Source organism: Chlorocebus sabaeus, chromosome 12 (assembly GCF_047675955.1).
Source record: "Chlorocebus sabaeus isolate Y175 chromosome 12, mChlSab1.0.hap1, whole genome shotgun sequence".
Taxonomy (NCBI): Eukaryota; Metazoa; Chordata; class Mammalia; order Primates; family Cercopithecidae; genus Chlorocebus; species Chlorocebus sabaeus.
Genome location: NC_132915.1, coordinates 47,090,807 through 47,111,451, shown reverse-complemented (window position 1 = coordinate 47,111,451; position 20,645 = coordinate 47,090,807). Strand labels below are relative to the sequence as shown.

At 38.3% G+C, this 20,645-nt stretch overlaps 1 protein-coding gene across 2 annotated transcripts in view; it reads right to left on the bottom strand.

Moving 5' to 3' along the window:
- The window catches only part of SH3GL2 (SH3 domain containing GRB2 like 2, endophilin A1), a 236,923-nt gene that overhangs the window by 40,920 nt on the left and 175,358 nt on the right, over positions 1–20,645 (bottom strand). For both annotated transcript variants that reach the window (XM_073021633.1, XM_007969156.3), the window contains exon 2: positions 11,066–11,134. In XM_073021633.1, coding sequence (XP_072877734.1) covers positions 11,066–11,074 — 9 coding nt within the window. In that variant the 5' untranslated portion in view covers positions 11,075–11,134. The remainder of the gene's footprint in view (positions 1–11,065; positions 11,135–20,645) is intronic.

Here is a 20,645-nt window from a genome sequence, read left to right as displayed (position 1 = left end):
GAACTAGGTATTAAAGGAATGCACCTCAAAATAGTAAGTGCCATATATGACAAACCCATAGCCAACATCATACTGAATGGGCAAAAGCTGGATTTCCCTTGAAAATTGGCACAAGACAAGGATGCCCTCTCTCACTACTCCTATTCAACATAGTATTGGAAGTCCTGGCCAGGCCAATTAGGCAAGAGAAAGAAATAAAGGGCATCCAAGTAGGAAGACAGGAAGTCAAACTATCCCTGTTTGCAGACGGTATGATCCTATGTCTAGAAAACCCCACGGTCTCAGCCAAAAAGATTCTTAAGCTGATAAAGAACTTCAGCAAAGTCTCAGGATACAAAATCGATGTTCAAAAATCACTAGTGTTCCTATACAGCAATAACTGTCAAGCCAAGAGCCAAATCAGGAACAATCTCCTTCACAATTGCCACAAAAATAATAAAACACCTAGGAATACAGTTAACCAGGGAGGTGAAAGTTCTTTTTTTTTTTTTTTTTTTTTTTTTTTGAGATGGAGTCTCGCTCTGTTGCCCAGGCTGGAGTGCAGTGGTGTGATCTCAGCTCACTGCAAGCTCGGCCACCTCAGTTCACGCCATTCTCCTACCTCAGCCTCCCAAGTAGCTGGGACTATAGACACCTGCCACCACACCCAGCTAATTTTTTGTATATTTAGTAGAGACGGGATTTCACTGCGTTAGCCAGGATGGTTTCCATCTCCTGACCTCGTCATGATCTGCCCTCCTCAGCCTCCCAAAGTTCTGGGATTACAGGCATGAGCCACCACACCTAGCTGAAAGTTCTTTACAAGAAGAACTACAAACACTGCTGAAAGAAATCACAGATGATACAAACAATGGAAAAACATTCCATGCTCATGGATAGGAAGACTCAATATTAAAATGGTGATATTGCCATTTTAATGGCAGTTTATGGATTCAATGCTATTCTTTCTTTTTTTTTTTATACTTTAAGTTCTAGGGTACATGTGCACAATGCGCAGGTTTGTTACATATGTTATACATGTGCAATGTTGGCGTGCTGCACCCATTAACTCGTCATTTACATTAGGTATATGTCCTAATGCTATCCTTCCCCCAACCCCCTCCCCACAATAGGACCTGGTGTGTGATGCTTCCCTTCCTGTGTCCAAGTGATCTCATTGTTCAATTCCCACCTATGAGTGAGGACATGCGGTACTTGGTTTTCTGTTCTTGCGATAGTTTGCTGAGAATGATGGTTTCCAGCCACATCCATGTCCCTAAAAAAGAACACAAACTCATCCTTTTTTATGGCTGCATAGTATTCCATGGTGTATATGTGCCACATTTTCTTAATCCAGTCTGTCACTGATGGACATCTGGGTTGGTTCCAAGTCTTTGCTATTGTGAATAGTGCCGCAATAAACATACATGTGCATGTGTCTTCATAGTAGCATGACTTATAATCCTTTGGACATATCCACAGTAATGGGATGACTGGGTCAAATGGTATTTCTAGTTCTAGATCCTTGAGAAATCGCCACACTGTTTTCCACAATGGTTGAACTAGTTTACAGTCCCACCAACAGTGTAAAAGTGTTCCTATTTCTCCACATCCTCTCCAGCACCTGTTGTTTCCTGATTTTTTTAAATGATTGCCATTCTAACTGGTGTGAGATGGTATCTCATTGTGGTTTTGATTTGCATTCCTCTGATGGCGAGTGATGAGCATTTTTTCATGTGTCTGTTGGCTGTATGAATGTCTTCTTTTGAGAAGTGTCTGTTCATATCCTTTGCCCACTTTTTGATGGGGTTGTTTTTTTCTTGTAAATTTGATTGAGTTCTTTACTGATTCTGGATATTAGTCCTTTGTCAGATGAGCAGATTGCAAAAATGTTCTCCCATTCTGTAGGTTGCCTGTTCACTCTGATGGTAGTTTCTTTTGCTGTGCAGAAGCTCTTTAGTTTAATTGGATCCCATTTGTCAATTTTGGCTTTTGTTGCCATTGCTTTTGGTGTTTTAGACATGAAGTCCTTGCCCATGCCTATGTCCTGAATGGTATTACCTACGCTTTCTTCTAGGGTTTTTATGGTTTTAGGTGTAACATTTAACTCTCTAATCCATCATGAATTAATTTTTGTATAAGGAGTAAGGAAAGGATCCAGTTTCAGCTTTCTACTTCTGGCTAGCCAATTTTCCCAGCACCATTTATTAAATAGGGAATCCTTTCCCCATTTCTTGTTTCTCTCAGGTTTGTCAAAGATCAGATGGCTGTAGATGTGTGGTATTATTTCTGAGGGCTCTGTTCTGTTCCATTGGTCTATATGTCTGTTTTGGTACCAGTACCATGCTGTTTTGGTTACTGTAGCCTTGTAGTATAGTTTGAAGTCAGGTAGCGTGATGACTCCAGCTTTGTTCTTTTGGCTTAGGATTGTCTTGGAGATGCGGGCTCTTTTTTGGTTCCATATGAACTTTAAAGCAGTTTTTTCCAAATCTGAGAAGGAAGTCATTGGTAGCTTAATGGGGATGGCATGGAATCTATAAATTACCTTGGGCAGTATGGCCATTTTCACGATATTGATTCTTCCTATCCATGAGCATGGTATGTTCTTCCATTTGTTTGTGTCCTCTTTTATTTCACTGAGCAGTGGTTTGTAGTTCTCCTTGAAGAGGTCCTTTACATCCCTTGTTAGTTGGATTCCTAGGTATTTTATTCTCTTTGAAGCTATTGGGAATGGGAGTTCATTCGTGATTTGGCTCTCTGTTTGTCTGTTACTAGTGTACAAGAATGCTTGTGATTTTTGCACATTGATTTTGTATCCTGAGACTTTGCTGAAGTTGCTTATCAGCTTAAGGAGATTTTGGGCTGAGACGATGGGGTTTTCTAAATATACAGTCATGTCATCTGCAAATAGGGACAATTTGACTTCTTCTTTTCCTAACTGAATACCCTTGATTTCTTTCTCTTGCCCGAATGCCCTAGCCAGAACTTCAGACACTATGTTGAATAGGAGTGGTGAGAGAGGGCATCCCTGTCTTGTGCTAGTTTTCAAAGGGAATGCTTCCAGTTTTTGCCCATTCAGTATGATATTGGCTGTGGGTTTGTCATAAATAGCTCTTATTATTTTGAGATATGTTCCATCAATACCAAATTTATTGAGAGTTTTTCGCATGAAAGGCTGCTGAATTTTGCAAAAGGCATTTTCTGCATCTATTGAGATAATCATGTGGTTTTTGTCTTTGGTTCTGTTTATATGCTGGTTTACATTTATTGATTTGTGTATGTTGAACCAGCCTTGCATCCCAGGGATGAAGCCCACTTGATCATGGTGGATAAGCTTTTTGATGTGCTGCTGGATTCAGTTTGCCAGTATTTTATGGAGGACTTTTGCATCGATGTTCATCAGGGATATTGGTCTAAAATTCTCTTTTTTTGTTGTGTCTCTGCCAGGCTTTGGTATCAGGATGATGTTGGCCTCATAGAATGAGTCAGGGAGGATTCCCTCTTTTTCTATTGATTGGAATAGTTTCAGAAGGAATGGTACCAGCTCCACTTTGTACCTCTGGTAGAATTCGGCTGTGAATCCATCTGGTCTGGGAGTGTTTTTGGTTGGCAGGCTATTAATTATTGCCTCAATTTCAGAGCCTGTTATTGGTCTATTCAAGGATTCAACTTCTTCCTGGTTTAGTCTTGGGAGAGTGTAAGTATACAGGAAATTATCCATTTCTTCTAGGTTTTCTAGTTTATTTGCGTAGAGGTGTTTATAGTATTCTGTGATGGTAGTTTGTATTTCTGTGGGGCTGGTGGTGATATCCCCTTTATCATTTTTTATTGCATCTATTTGATTCTTCTCTCTTTTCTTCTTTATTAGTCTTGCTAGCGGTCTATCAATTTTGTTGATCTTTCCAAAAAACCAGCTCCTGGATTCATTGATTTTTTGGAGGGATTTTTGTGTCTCTATCTCCTTCAGTTCTGCTCTGATCTTAGTTATTTCTCACCTTCTGCTAGCTTTTGAATGTGTTTGCTCTTGCTTCTCTAGTTCTTTTAATTGTGATGTTAGGGTGTCAATTTTAGATCTTTCCTGCTTTCTCTTGTGGGCATTCAGTGCTATAAATTTCCCTCTACACAGTGCTTTAAATGTGTCTCAGAGATTCAGGTATGTTGTAACTTTGTTCTCATTGGTTTCAAAGAACATCTTTATTCCTGCCTTCATTTTGTTATGTACCCAGTAGTCATTCAGGAGCAGGTTGTTGAATTTCCATGTAGTTGAGTGGTTTCTATTGAGTTTCTTAGTCCTGAGTTCTAGTTTGATTGCACTGTGGTCTGAGAGACAGCTTGTTATAATTTCTATTCTTTTACATTTACTGAGGAGTGCTTTACTTCCAACTATGTCATCAATTTTGGAATAAGGGCGATGTGGTGCTGAGAAGAATGTATATTCTGTTGATTTGGGGTGGAGAGTTCTGTAGATGTCTATTAGGTCTGCTTGGTGCAGAGTTGAATTCAACTCCTCGATATCCTTGTTGGCTTTCTGTCTCATTGATCTGTCTAATGTTGACAGTGGTGTGTTCAAGTCTCCCATTATTATTGTATGGGAGTCTAAGTCTCTTTGTAAGTCTCTAAGGACTTGCTTTATGAATCTGGGTGCTCCTCTATTGGGTGCATATATATTTAGGATAGTTAGCTCTTTCTGATGAATTGATCCCTTTACCATTATGTAATGGCCTTCTTTGTCTCTTTCGATCTTTGATGGTTTAAAGTCTGTTTTATCAGAGACTAAGATTGCAACCCCTGCTTTTTTTTTTGTTTTCCAATTGCTTGGTAGATCTTCCTCCATCCCTTTATTTTGAGCCTATGTGTGTCTCTGCATGTGAGATGGGTCTCCTGAATACAGCAAACTGATGGGTCTTGACTCTTTATCCAATTTGCCAGTCTGTGTCTTTTAATACACTGTTGGTACATTGTGGAAGACAGTGTGGTGATTCCCCAAAGTCCTAAAGACAGAAGTATCATTTGACCCAGCAATCCCATTATTCTATATATATCCAAAGAAATATAAATTGTTCTATTATAAAGACACATGCACACATGTTTTCACTGCAGCACTATTAATAATAGCAAAGATATGGAACCAACCCAAATGCCCAACAATGACAGACTAAAGAAAATGTGATATGTATACACCACGGAATACTAAGCAGCCATAAAAAAGAGAGATCAGGTTCTTTGTAGGGACATGGATGGACCTGGAGGCCATTATCTTTAGCAAACTAATGCAGGTAGAGACAACCAAATAGCACATGTTCTCACTTATAAGTGGGACAAAAATGATGAGAACACATGGACACATAGAGGGGAACAACACACACTGTTGGGTGGAGGGTGGGAGGAGGGAGACGATCAGGAAAAATAACTAATGGGTACTAGGCTTAATACCTGGGTGATGAAATCATTTGTACAATAAACCCCCACGACACGTCTACCTATGTAACAAACCTGCACATGTATCCCTGAACTTAAAATAGAAGTTTAAAAAAAGAAATAAATCGGACCTCAAAGATAAAATAAATAATAAAAATTAGCCAGGCATGGTGGTGTGTGCCTGTAGTCCCAGCTACTTGGGAGGCTGAGGCAGGAGGATCACTTGAGCCCAGAAGTTTGAGGTGATAGTGAGCATGACTGAGTTACTACACTCCAGCCTGGACAAAAGAGAGAGAGAGCTCAATCTCCAAATAAGTAAATAAATAAATTAGATAAATAAGTAGATGAATTACCCACTTGAACATGGGGTAACTCACAGTGGTAACATAAAAGAAATGTTAAAATGTCATATGAAAAACTAAAATATGTTCAAATTCTTAACTTCTCTGTCACTGAAGAAAATGCAACTATTAATAATGCATACACACCCACTTAAAGTACTGAGACTCCTGAACAAGAACAGGTAAATAAACAATCATGCAGACATGATGAAAACAGTGTCCTGGGAAGGTCTGTCTGGCAGCGAGATACACGCAGGTACAAGAGTGATGTTTTTAATAGTCCCCTACCGACTCGGAAGAGTTAATGCATCTGTCCCCAAGCTGCCATGATTTAAAGCATTATCTTATGTATTCTGAAAGCCCAACTGACGACGTGTTAAAAAGAAAAACAAACAAGGTTATTAGAATGCTGTGATTTCTCCAATGTATTTTTTTGCTGTTAATTTTCTTGGTCATTACCTTTAATGAATATAAGCTTGGAACTATATTGCAAACATGTAACTCAGAAGAAGCTTGTTATCACTCAATTTCAGACTAAGGAGAAAGATGTCTTTACAGCTCATCTTGTTTGGGGCTCTGGCCCTTCTTACATCCCCACACCAGGGGGTGTGTGTCTTAGCACAATGCTCCATGCCTTCTCCTTTCTTATCACACCATGAAGGAGACGTCCATAGGTGCACTCAGGGATATGTGTTGCTCAGAGCATTCTAGCTGGAACTCTACTCCTTTCTCTCCCACTTGAGAGAGATCGCTGGAATCCAAGTAAGAGTGACATCATTAAAAAGTGACATTATTAGTAACAAATCACTAAACACAAAACTCACAAGAGATGACTGGTGTGCCTCACATGATGGCAGGGAACTAGCGGGTCAGCCTGTGTTCCAACATGGGCAGTGGGAACTAGGGAGTCAAACATGGGCAGTGATAGGGAATTCAGTCATTCCTGAGGCAAAAAAAAAACCACACACACAAACAAAACAACAAAACAAAAAACACACACCAAAAACCCAGCTTTGAGAGCCAAAAGTTTTGAGCCAGAATCTATCTCCCCATGGTTTCTCCTCCTTAATTCTAGCTCTACCACTTGGGCTGGATAGAAAAATTGAACCCCTCTCCACCCAGTGACTGAGTGTATGAAGATAATGACCATGGACATTTCCCTACTGGACTTTCTCCACACCGACTCTGCCAATAATCCTCTCTTACTCTCATACAAAAGGGCATTCTTTCTCAACAACTTGCTCTTCCTAAAACTCAAGGCTGCTCCTTAAAAAGAATCCCATTTTTGTTGAAGCACCTATAGACATGTTTCTATCCCTAGTACATCTTCTGGGTTCAACAGTAGAGATTTCCCAGGATAATTTTCAGGCTGCAAAAGCGATACTATATTCCTCAGCTTAGAATTCTGAATGAACCATATAATCAGGGACAAGAGACATGTTCAGGATTTAGCTCAGACACCTTCTCTCTTCTAGAAAGTCTGATATACCCAGCCTGAAGATTCCATGGGAATCCTACCCAGGACACCAAGCACTATGTTCTGTAAGGTACTGATTTACGTACCTATTTTTTAAAAATCAAAACTGGAAGCCCCTTGAAGACAGGGATAGTGCCTTAACATGGAGGCACGTTCTGAATATATTAATGAATGTAACTGTAAACACAACAAAAAACTACACAATCATTGCAACAACTGAGAAAATTTGAGAAGGAATCAGAGTTCTTCAAATTTTAGAACTTCCTCTTGACAAAAAAAAACCTATAGCTTTTCAAAGAAGAAATCCTCCAATGTTGCACCAGAGTAAGACATTTAGCCTGTGTTTAACAAAGCTTGTAAGCAACAGACAGCATTTAAAATGAAAACAGAAAGAATTCCATGCAAGGCACTTAAGAGGAGAGAAATAATGATGGGCAGGGATCCTACAGAGACAGCACAGCAGCAGGATTCCATCCAATCAGCTCAGGGAGAGGAGGGCTGCAGAGCTAAGGCATACACATGCTGATTTTACTGCACCTCAGCCAGAGAGCGGCTGGGGTGGCTGATTAGAGAAATACCCCTAGGAAAACCCACTTCTCTCTCCCAGTAGTGCTGCTTAAAGCAAACCTCTAATTTATTTCATTTTGTTATCTAATTGCACCTCTGAGAATACAGATGAGCAAAGGTCTCTCTTCATCAGGCAAAGGTCCCCCAAATGCCTGATGAGCAGAAAACCAACTATGGAAAGGCAATTCTTCTACCTGCTTGGGAACACTGAGCTAAAATAAAACATTTGTGTGAATAACAAATTAACAGGAGAGAAAAGATTTGAGAGTCTAAATCCAAAGCAAGTGCTTTTCAATTAGCACAGAAATCTTACACTATCCATGTAAATTTAGCATGGGTCGAGAGTACAAAATTTGCAACAGAGACACAGATGAAACAAAAGATATACAGAATTAAACAGAGTAAAACAATTTCCACACTGCACTGAAACCTAAATCTCTCAATTTACTCAGGTATAAACCCAAGTAAAGAGCCATGAGTATGTTCTTCAGTCAATCAGAAGTTTACTTTGTTGCCGGAATATCTGTATTTTGAAATAAAAGCTTCAGAAACATTTCTATAAATTAGGAGAAATAATCCTTATACCTTAATTTCAGACTCAGAGGAAGGTCTGTTGGTATTTACCTAAAGTAAAATCCTCGCAGGATTCTCTTTTTATTTCAGTTAGTTTGCAAAACTGGCATACATTTCTCATCAAAATAAATCTCCAAAGGTCTAATTAGTTGCTCAGTGATAGATTCTACTCAGGTATCCAAATTTCCTATTCTTTTTAGTCTCATTTAAGAAACAGAAAGTTAGTTTGTCTCAGTTTAGACAGTGAGCTGCCTAGCTTATTCCCTTTAGTACCAGCAGATGCTAAAAGGAAGTGTCAAATTCTGATTCCTGATACTTAGTTCCAAATTCCTAAATACCTGCCTCATCTTTCATTAATTACATGACATTGGCCACGTGGCATACTATAAATGCTCTCCAGGGGTGCGGGGAAGGAGGAGCATCAAAGGACAAGGAGGGATCAAGCAAGTCTGGGTGAAGACAGAGGCTGATTAACCCATGGGCTGCTCAAATGAAATGTGAGGAACTCCAATTTTATGGGCAGTAGAAAAGTCAAAGACAAGACATTTTGGAAATGTGTGTCAGTTCCTGGAGTCTCAGATGCTTTACAAGATTGATGGGTAAAATACTATTTCCAGAACTATGGATATTAGTGGCTACCAGCTTGGGTTGAGGATCAGGTGGTATTTAGAACCATCCAGAGATAAGAAATAGGAACCAATGCAGACTTTGGTCCACCTGGAGCACGTAGCAGGCAGACTTCAGCTGTAAGTCTGGTTTTCCAGACTTCTGAAGGCTGGGACTCAGAATTCCAGTATAAAATCTCCTCACCAGTGGGTACGCATCAGGGAGGTCTATCTCAAGAACTTAGCCAGAATGACCAGCTGGGTCAATACTATGCAATCTGATTTCACAAAACCCTGCCTCTTGGCAGCTTATCTTTTATGGGGGGTGGGTAGGGGGGAACTCAGCTATTCCCTCTTGCCTGCTTGCATGCTGTTTCCTTTACCAGGCTCTGCTAACTCTTCCCCATCTTCACTTAACTGTCAGTAAGGTTCTCCTTGACAATGCAGTATGGGTGAGTTTCCTCTGTGCTGGGTTTCTGTAGCCCCATGAGTTTTCCTTCTTGCCACGCTGGTCATTACTTGCCCCAAGTTTGCCCTCCCCACTAGACTATGAACTTCATGCACTCAGGAACCTTGTCTATATCCTATCTCCTGGTTCATGGAAGACACAAAGTAAATACTTATTGAATTCATCAATAAACTCTTCAAGAGAAAAACTAAAAAAGACAAGGCAGAAGGTACCTAGGATTTTTTTAAATTTCCCATACTACACTGAGGTACACCTAGGAATTTTTTGTTTGACTCTTCATACAAACATAGCAAAACTGAGGTAGCCTGTTGGATCTGATGTAGACTAAAAAAATATCCAGTCCCTAAAAAACTTCTGGTAGAATAAAAATCAGAATATAAAAAAACTGCTTTGTTATAACAAAATACACAAGCAATATTCTTAACAATGCTTAAATGCGGTTTCTAGGTACCACAAGTTTGCAACATCCTCTTCTGTTCAAGTACAGGATTGGTACTCTCAGATCCATTACCCACCACCCACTTAAGACCTAAAATGTTTCTGTGCACAATGTAATACACACTTCTAATCATAACCCTAAATATCACTTGCTCTGAAGAGCCTTAAAGTAAAAGTAAAAGAGAAAATATGGCTTATGTCCCAAGAAAATGAGATGTTTTGTTCATCACTTCTACCCTCACTTGCTGAGAACCTATCTTTTAAGCAGAAAGCTAAATAAGCTACATTATTTTTAATCCTTAACTAAAATCCCCCAAATGAGTATTAGTATTCTCACTTTACATTCACTTAAAAAGGGGCTCTGCTGGACGCAGTGGCTCACACCTGTAATCTCAGCACTTTGGGAGGCTGAGGTGGGCAGATCACCTGAGGTCAGGAGTTCGAGACCAGCCTGGCCAACATGGTAAGACCCCATCTGTACCAAAAATATAATAATTAGTCAGATGTGGTGGTGTGTGCCTGTAATCCCAGACACTCAAGGGGCTGAGGCAGGAGAATCACTTGAACTCAGGAGGCAGAGGTTGCAGTGAGCCAAGATCATGCCACTGCACTCCAGCTTGGGCAACAGAGCAAGACTCCATCTCAAAAAATCACAACAATAGTAACAATAAAATAGTAAAAAGAGTCTCTGATCAATAGATGGACTTTTGCGACACATGGTAGAAAGGGAAGTTTGAGCCAAGGTCGAACAGGCTCCAAAACTGTATTCTCTCCACTATACTTGGCTGCCTCTGGCCAATCATCTAGTAAGGAAGGTCCTTAAAGCCAGAAAGTGACTTAAACTCTCCCAAAAACATTTCGGATGTCATTCTACAGCTTCTTTTCTACCCATCTCACCCTAATTCAAACATCAGCTCAACGCTGTCCTTATTTTTTAAAAATGATGATGAAACCCATCAGAAAAAGTGCATTGTGACCTTTCACCCTCACTGAGGTTTTGCTCTCAGGACAGTACAAAGGGAAGACAGAATATTTTACATTTTATGTTTTAAAATATACATGAAAAGTAGTTGTAAATAACAAAATGTATTCTCAGAGACCAGTGGAAAACAGTTGCCCTCTCCCGTTTTTTCTTCTCCTCTAATTATGGCAGACATTTTTATGTCAAAGGGAACACTAGGCAGTTGTGAAGGCTTACCCTTTCCATCTCTTTGAAGTCATCATCTAGCTTGGTTCCTTCAGCTCCTCCAACCTTCTCACTCACTTTCTGTAGAAAATAAACACAAAGGAGAATTATTATAAACAGTTTCTTTAAAAAATGTGTTACACATTTTCAGCACTTTCGCAAATATCATCTAATGTAATCTCACAACCATTCCCTGAGTTACATGGAGAGTCTCATTTTTATAACAGCAAACTGTGGCTCTGAGGGTCTGAACAACTTACTAAAGGCTATGCATCTAGTGGGTATAGAAGCAAGCATTCAAATTTGTATCTTCTGATTTCAACCTCAGTGCTCCTTCCATCAAATAAATTATTATATAACTACCTAATCCTAACATTTTCCTCTTGAAAGTTCTAAGGGACAACAGCATCATACAATAATCATTTCCCTCTGATAATAAATCTAAAATGCTACCTATGTAGAAAATTGCTGCTTCTTCAACCTAGTCCTAAATGGGCTATTGAACAGATAATCACAAACATCTATCAAGCTGTTATAAAAAGAAAAAAGCCTCAGCCCAGCTAATCTTCAGACAAAAGTACTTGTATAGTATAGTCTGTCTCATAAAGCTGTCTACATCCTTATGTACATAAGACAAAACATATGGAAAGTTGTTGAGGGCATTTCTTTGCTACTTGATCATTTTCCATTATCACACGTTTTATATTTGTCAAATAACAAATGAAAACAGTCATTAACCACATGTAAAACTCATGTTCATAAAAATTAGATACACTATTATGTTCTGAAATTGTTCTGAAATAATGATTCAAATTAAACACCAAGGGATCACACAAAATATACTCTGGTTTTATCAAAGACAGAAATACTAAATGTTAATGGCACAAGACTTTTTCATTCCCTTTAAAATACCCCAATTGTAAAGATAGATGCTTTTCCCTAAGCTGTCACTGTATTACATAAAGTTATCGCACACAGATATCAAAGTATGGTTTTTAATTTCCTTCAATATTAGCTAGGTTAAGGGTCTTTGAGAAGATTCCTATCATGACCAACCCACAGTAAACTCAGCAACAACCTGGTTCACCTCCCTCCAAAGGGCCCCCGGATACCCTGCTCCACCTCGTGGCCAGGAATGCGCTGATATCTCCTTGTTGGGGGGCCTAAGCTGTGTTCCTTACCCCCTCTGTCTCTTCTTCACTTCCACTTCCTGCAATCAGGAAAACCCTCAGAAGAGACCACTCTTGGGACAGCCACGAGTTGGAATTCTACCATCACTCTGGCCCTGCATACCTGATGCCACCCATTCCACCCCATCAGTAGGAATAGGAGAAATATGGCACAGTGGAAGAACATGACATGGACTGACCCCTCCATTCCTTGATAGGAACACAGAGTGGTTATAAAAATTAAATGGCATAAGAATTATAAGAGCATATGTTTGAACCTAACGGTATACAATAAATCCTAGTTCCCATCTCTCACCAATAAAATGTGTATCTGTTTACCGTATCCCAGTTTCTCCCATCAGTTTATTTAACTGTTATTTCATACTCTGAGAAGAAGCTGGCAATTTTCCTTGACATAATACAATCTTAGGTAGATAAAGGGCAATGATTTAAAGTGAAAGGTTATTAAATTTGTATCACTGACACATACTTTCACTTTCAATTTATCATTTAATATGTATACCCGGAGAACTATACAGAATATATATTATTACTACATTGCAGATGAGAAAAGTGGGGGTTGCATAAAGTACGATACTTGTCTACAGTAGACCTCTTTAGCTAGGAAGAAATAGAAGCAGTTTTTCCAGGAAAAACCCCTAGGAGTTTTTAAATCCACCCAACAGCTCTGAAGAGCTGTCCGTGGTGCTGGCTGTCTCTGTCTGAAGTTCCATTAGACTCAGAAGGCTAGAGGTGTACTCATGCCTTAACTCTTAATTCTTGATATCAGCCCTCTCACTTATGCCCTGAGTGATGCTGACTGATGATCCCCTATTTCAGCAGTCTTCACAGATTTAGGATGTGCCTGACATCAATACCACCTAACCTGAAGCCTGTACCAACTGTGATCTTGTTTGTCAGCCAGCTTCTTGGTCTGCCTTCGTAAGGGTTTTTACCAAACTAGAAATTGGGTGGGGGGGGGGGGAGGTTAGAATTAAGTTGAGAACCTATGAGGCCAGTCACCATGGCTCAAGTCTGTAATCCTAGCATTTTGGGAGCCTGAGGCAGGAGGATCGCTTGAGCCAGGATTTCCAAGACCAGCCTGGGCAACATAGTAAGACTCTGCCTCTACAAAAATAAAAATAAATTATTTGAACATGGTAGTGTGCACCCGTGGTTCCAGATACTCTGGAAGCTGAGGTGAAAGAATTGCTTGGGCTCAGGAGGTTGAGGCCACAGTGAGCCATGATTGTGTCACTTCACTCCAGCCTCGGTGACAGGTCAGACTCAGACTCAAAAAAACAAACAAACAACAACAACAAAAAACAAAACATCAACCGCCAGTGAGTGGACCAGCATATTCAGGTTTAAGTAAAGGTTATTAATATAATATTATCCGTAGCACCAAACCAATTTTTACTGTCACACTGATTCCCTCTCATTTTGCTCAGTGACAGCAGTTTTAGCTCACATGTCAGTTCCCTCTTGTGTCATATTTTTCAAGTACATAGTTTACCATCAAATTTGGGTTAGGAAACTCTAATCTAGTTGAACTCCCACACAATAAAGAAATATTTTCTACAAAACCCCAAATCAATTGTTGTCTCCATTCTACACGACCGTCTCACTATATTCCAAGATTCTATTTTTTGTCAAAGAGAATCATAGATCGACCCCTCATGTGACCTGTGACCTGTGATATTTAATTTCATTTAAAAAACAGACACACAAGGAAACATAGCTGAGAGACGCCTTCATTAATAGAGAATCCTGGTAACCCTGTGTTAATCACATTTTGACCAACTCTAGAGAATAAACTATTTCCCTTATCAAAAGCTCACACTTCCAATCCTATATTGTTAAATATAGAGTGATTTTAATTTCCCCTCTTGCATCCATCAACATCGTAGCACCACAGTAGCTGGATCGCTCTATCAAATGAGATACTTGGATCTCACTGGCCATTAACAATTCAGAACTAGTCTTGACAACACACTGAGGTCAAGTCATCAATCCAATGGCTTTAACTATTTGGTGTGTGTGTGTGTGTGTGTGTGTGTGTGTCTGTGTGTGTGTGTTCAAAAAAGAGAGAGGGAGGAAGAGAGGGAAAGGAAGAAGAAGGGAGGAGTGCCTAAATGAGAATGAGAACAAGAGACAGCTTTTCTCTTCTCTATAAAAGCTGACATTTGAGCTGCTGACAGAGACAGTTCACCGAATATAGCGAATGATGTTAGCAGTTAGACACTGATACTGGCCTGACTGGTTGGTTGATATAAAAAATTTCTTATGTAATTAGATTTCTGGAGGAAAAAGTAATATTAAAAATAACATCTATATTGTTCTCTGGGCTATTTTTCCAAGTCACAAAGGAGCTAAATATATCAAGGCCCTGAATTAAACATAGTGGACTATGTAACAACTGACTCATTCCTTAGGAGTATGGCAAATATTTTTTCTTCCTTTTCTTTAAATAATGTTATTAAAACTTCCTTTTATTTTATGCATAAGGATCAAGGTGAGGAATACAGGCTCACTGATAATGAATTCTGTTTCTCCTTACCTGGTACCGCTTATTTGATCCTATTATTTTTCCAGCGAGGTGATATCTAAAATTGAGACTTTACAGTACTGAATATTATCTGATGCCACTTAGTATACTTTAACATATTTGCCATTTGAAAAACTGTTCACCTATTTAAAAGCAAAAGATATGAGAATCAAACACAACAGTACAAGTGAACCAATATGTCCCCCTATATCATCCAAAATAAACCTAAAAACAACTCCTAAAAACAACTCCCCTGTACCATCTAAAAGCCTAAAAACATTGATGGTTCAAAACCTTTAATGGTGCCCATTTAGCACAACATTGAGACTTTATACTTCTAATCTATTACACTTCCCATACACTCTGTATTCCAAACAAACTAAAAATCTCATTTTCCTCTTATTCTTTATTGTCTTCCTCACAAGAGGTATTCAGTAAAGATTGCAAATACTAATGTAAAGATGACTTAGAGGCAGCATAAACCAAGGCAAATAAGACTGCCCACCTCATTCGGGGATGGTATTTCAAATAGCTCAATTTTCAAAAAAGAAAATAAATAATACAATCAACTCACGCTTTAAATTAAAAGTCTTAATTTTAAGCCTGCAGTATTGGACATCTTGTGCTACATTTTTTCCATATACCAAATAAGAAAAATGTCAAAGACAACCACCAGCCAGAGATAGCTTAAATAAATGACTACTGTTTTCAGCCCAAAGGATGCTGTCCTGCTTTCCAATAATGACTCATCCTCCCCCAGTTAGCTGTCACCTCTTTGCAGAAGACATTCCATCCTCTAGGGGTGGCTCTGATTCTTGCCAGCATTGTGTTTCATTTACTAAATGCTTAAGAGCCAACTACTGTGCCTACAAACTGCCATTTATAAAGGTCTCCTTGAAAATCGCATTATCAGTGAAATTCAATAGACTTAAGACCAAATTTATTCATGCCTCCCACATTGCCAGTTTATTTACCTCTGAATTTCCCTGATTTTGTTCAGCCACTATTCATCATGCAAAGCCAGGTTTCCTTACCATCCACCAAATGTGCTGTTTGTTCCCTCTGCTTTGTACCTGAAAGTATTTCCCTTTTCTAATCTTCAAATTCTACCAGTTGCCAAAAACGCCCACCCAGATGACACCTTCTCCATCATCTGTGACTCCCCATCCGCACTGGAAGTTATCGGACTTCCTCTGCACTCTTAATGAGACATCATCTGTTGGATTACCTGGAATGAACTACTCCATGAGTAAAACTGCTGAGCGTATTTGCTCATCTGAACTGTAAGCTGCTAACGGAAGAGATCATATATTACAGGTTCTTTTATTTGAAAATGTCTGAGTCTTCAGTAATTAACATAGTGCTTGAAGAGCAGAGCAGAAAATATTTATCTCAATGAATTATTCTAAAACTAAAAATTGCATGTAAATTAAGTAAGGACCCTTAACTATGAGTCAGCATCGGTCTGTTATTTCTTAAGAGTTTAATCTCCAGTCCAAAGTATATCTTTTACTCTATCAACAACAGGGAAAGAGCAAGAAAATTCAACAAACTATGATGTATGACATTTTACTTACAGCCAAGGCTAAAGAAAATTCTATCTTCATTGTAACTATTCTGCATTCATCCACTATGTGACTTTCATTACAACTGCAACTAGCATTAATGACTTAATTCTTTTCATTAATCCTGGTGCCATCTAAATACATGTATTTTAGTTTATATGCATATGCACATATTTGTATATATAAACACACACAAATGTTGGCAAGTGTGTTTTTGTGTGTATACTCACATACATTTGATGGAAAATAAATATAATACTTTTCCAAAATACTTTTTTGAAAAATCACCATAATTTTAAGTATAGCACCATTTGTTTACTCATATTAAAAGAGAATTACTTTAATTAACATTCTATAAATTAAGTATGCATAGGTTTGAAGAGTAGAAATCAGAATTCATAAATTATCCTGCCTAATCTGCATTATGTGGCAATCCATAAAATTATTTATTTATATGTACAAAGAAATACCAATGACAATTCAGTAAATGAGAGTCACTTTAGGCAAGCTTTATAAAAATTGGATTTAGAGTCAAGAGACATGAATTCCAGTCTTGGAAATGTCACCTAATAGTTGCGTGAAAAAGAAAACACCTAACCTCTTGCTGCCTCAATTTCTTCACCTGAGCAATGAAAACCAACATCATCTAACACCAAATCTGTTTTTAGAATTAGATAAGAAAATATGTGTAAAAGCACTTTGTCAACTATCAAAGAGCATAATTTAAACAAGGGATTATTATTCCTTAATAAGCAATCTTAAACGAAAGATGGAATTTTAAACTATTTCACACATTTAGCAAAAAAATCTAAACGTAATTTAAGTGTATTATTAAAGAACATTACTTAATGCACAAGCTCTTTAGAAAGACATAAAAACTAGCACTGTAGGACACTACTGTATTCTCAATATTTATAGAAAGGCATCACCTCTGATAATAAATAAAAGACCATCCTCTGACTCTGTGTGAAAGCTCTGTTATTCTTTGTTATTTAGTAAAGTACTAAAATATTTAAAAATACAATACAATACTTGATGACATATCAAATATTTAGAGGGAAAAAGAAGAGTGAAATTTCAGCAGTATTCTTTTGGTATTTGGCTAAATACACATAGATCTTGTTTTTCCAGATGGTGGTATCCCCATGTATAATAGACAGGGTGGATTCACTTTACTCAATGTATGTCTCACACTAGTCTTTCTCAGCTGTCATTAAGTTGGAATGCTTAAATGCCATGATGTTTTGAAAATGGATTTCAAAAAATACATATTTATTTTCCTATCCAGAAATTTAGCATTTTCTTAGAAAATGAGTAAAGGCATTTTGTCTATCTAAATTGAGATAATTTTATTTCTCACTATCAAAAAATTGTATATTTAAGAAAATTGGAAAGTTTCCTTTTATATAATATAAAAAACAGTAATGTTCCCACGAATTCAACAGGATGAAGACTGATTTTCTTTGAATATCTAGAGCTAAAAACTTTAAAATGAGTTTGAGTGACTTAAGTACTTGGCCTTTTTCCCAGCTTCCAGCCTATTTTGTTCCTTGCCAAACACTTTATGGAAAATGCAGAAATTGATTTGTATGATGCTGTAATTGTTTCTGGTGTGGTTCACTGGGGTTAAAAGTAGTAACTTTTTCAGCCCCATTTCCCCAAGATGAAAAATTCCCATAGACTATGGGGCAAATTACTTACATCCTTCAAAAGGAGTTGGAAAAATTTATGATAGAGGGATCATGCAGAGCTTTCAGCTCCTTCCTGGAAAGATGGTTTATAACTACCCATAGTTTCATTTGCAAGGTTTCCTGTTTTTGTATTACAGAAAATTTTTTGAGTATATACAATGTGCTGAACAAAAAATAACTGGCATTTCTCTATTTTTCAACTCCCCCAAATAATTTAGTTCATCATCGGATAAGGGGCAATTTAAGAGGGCAGTTCAGCAAGCAGGGATGATATTTCCATAGTTTCCCATCCCTGGCAATAGGAAAAAATTTTGTACATTTTCATAGTCCACTGCAATAACCCATTGAAGTTACATAAAATATAAAAAGACAGCGTCTGCTAATAACAGACTCTAAGACTTGAGGTCTGATTTATGCCATGTAGTAGTTTTTTGAATTCTATTTAAAGCTAGTCATAAATCCCCTTGAGGAAAAAAAAAAAAAAAAAAAGCAACTCATAAAGAGGAAAAAAAAAGTGCTAGTCATTACTTTGGGATTGGGATTTCTGAGCTGGTTACTAAGTGGTCTAGGACGTAATGCTTGATGACTCAGTTGGTAAGTCCAAAGCAAGTCAATCAGGATTTCTCATTTGTTAAGAGAAAGTTTCTGGCTAGCCCCTTTCTACTAACCAATTTTATGAATTGAAACTACAAACTACCCTGGGCCTATTTCCTCATCCACAAAATGGGGCCAGAACAGGGTGGACCTGGGTAATCAGGAGAGTTCTAAGACACATTACAACTATAAATTTCATGCTTATTTCTGTGATGGTGAGTTGCATGCATCAACTTCACAAGTCTACAGTATCCAGTTGTTCAACCAAACTAAAGCAATAGCTGTGAAGCTGTTTTGTGGAAATGGTTAACATCTACAATCTGTTGACTTCAAGTAAAGAAGATTATCCTTCATAATGTGGGTGAGCCTCATCCAATCAACGGAAAAGCCCTAAGGACAAAGCTGAGCTGACTTTGAGGAAGAAGGAATTCTGCCTCAAGACTGAAGCATCAGCTTCTGACCAAGAGTTTCTGAGCCTGCTGACCTGACCTGCAGATTTCTGACTTGTCAAACATAACTGCATCAGGAAATTCCTTGAAATAAAATTCTCTGTCTCTCTCTTTCTCTCTCTCTCTCTCTCTCTCTATACACACACACATATATATATATACACACACGCGTATACATATGTATATATATATGCATGCGTATGTATGTGTGTATGTATATCCATGTATCACTGTTTTGTTTCTCTGGAGAACCCTAACTGCTACAATTTCTACCTGCTTCAGTACTATTTATAGCATAACACAGGCAGACCATATATTAGGAAAGGGAGGAAAAGAGAAAGTACTATGCAAGGTGCTTAAAAAGAAAATGCTATGACACATTTTTTTTTTCAGATTAGGGTTATTTTGGTACAAGTTCCATTCTTTAGAAAAAAAGACATAAAAACATCTTAAGATTAAACCCACCAAATGGAATGAATATAGCAGCACTCAAATTGAATGCCTACTATATACCTGGGACTTTGCAAGCACTGAAGGTTTTAAATGCAAATAAAATAGGCACATGCTGTCTGGGAACCTGTAGTTTTGTTTAGGTGACTGTATATATAAACAAATCATTTCAATACAATGGTGTACATACATTAACAAAAGTACAGAGTTCATCAGGGACAATTAGAACATAGCTGAGAGAGAAGAGCAGGCTGGGGAAAGCTTCCTGTAGGCTGGGCTGATTCTGAAAGGAATTAGTAAGCCAGATGAACAGACATGGGATCGGGAAGAAGTTTTATTACATAGAAGTTTCTATATGACAAAAAGCAAACAAGCAACAAATGTCGCATATGCACAGGAGAGTGCATATATTTCAGTGTTGTCAGAGCTCAGAGGTGACTGCTCAGGGAGAACATGCATCCAGAGTACAGCTGTGAGTCAAGGAAGGAACCCTGAGCATCAACAACAATTAAAGATGAAGCAGGGAAAGAACCAAAGAAACCGACCAAAACCAAAAAACAGAAAGTAAAGGGAGAATCAGGAAAGAACAAGGTCACAACATTCAAAGAAGTTTCCCTAATGAGTATAAGCAAGCCCAGAGGATGGGTAAGGAGGTAGCAGTAGGGTGCGGCTGAAACAATCTTTTCAGAGTCATTAGAATAACAGAGTCTGATAGCTTCCGGCAGTGCAAACTGCATATATGTGATGTAGGTTAAAACAATGGGCTTAGAGACAAAATAAACATGATCCAAAAGACACTAGGAATCAGATAATAGGAACTACATCCCCGTATTATTTTTCTCAGAAAAATTTTATTTGTTCATTTACTTTTTAAAATTGTTTTAAATTATACTTTAAGTTTTGGGATATATGTGCAGAACATGTAGGTTTGTTACATAGGTATACATGTGCCATGGTGGTTTGCTGCACCCATCAACCCGTCATCTACATTACGTATTTCTCCTAATGCTATCCCTCCCCTACCCCCCAATCCCTCGACAGACCCTGGTGTGTGATGTTCCCCTCTCTGTGTCCATGTGTTCTCAAAGTTCAACTCCCACTTACGAGTGAGAACATGTGGTGTTTT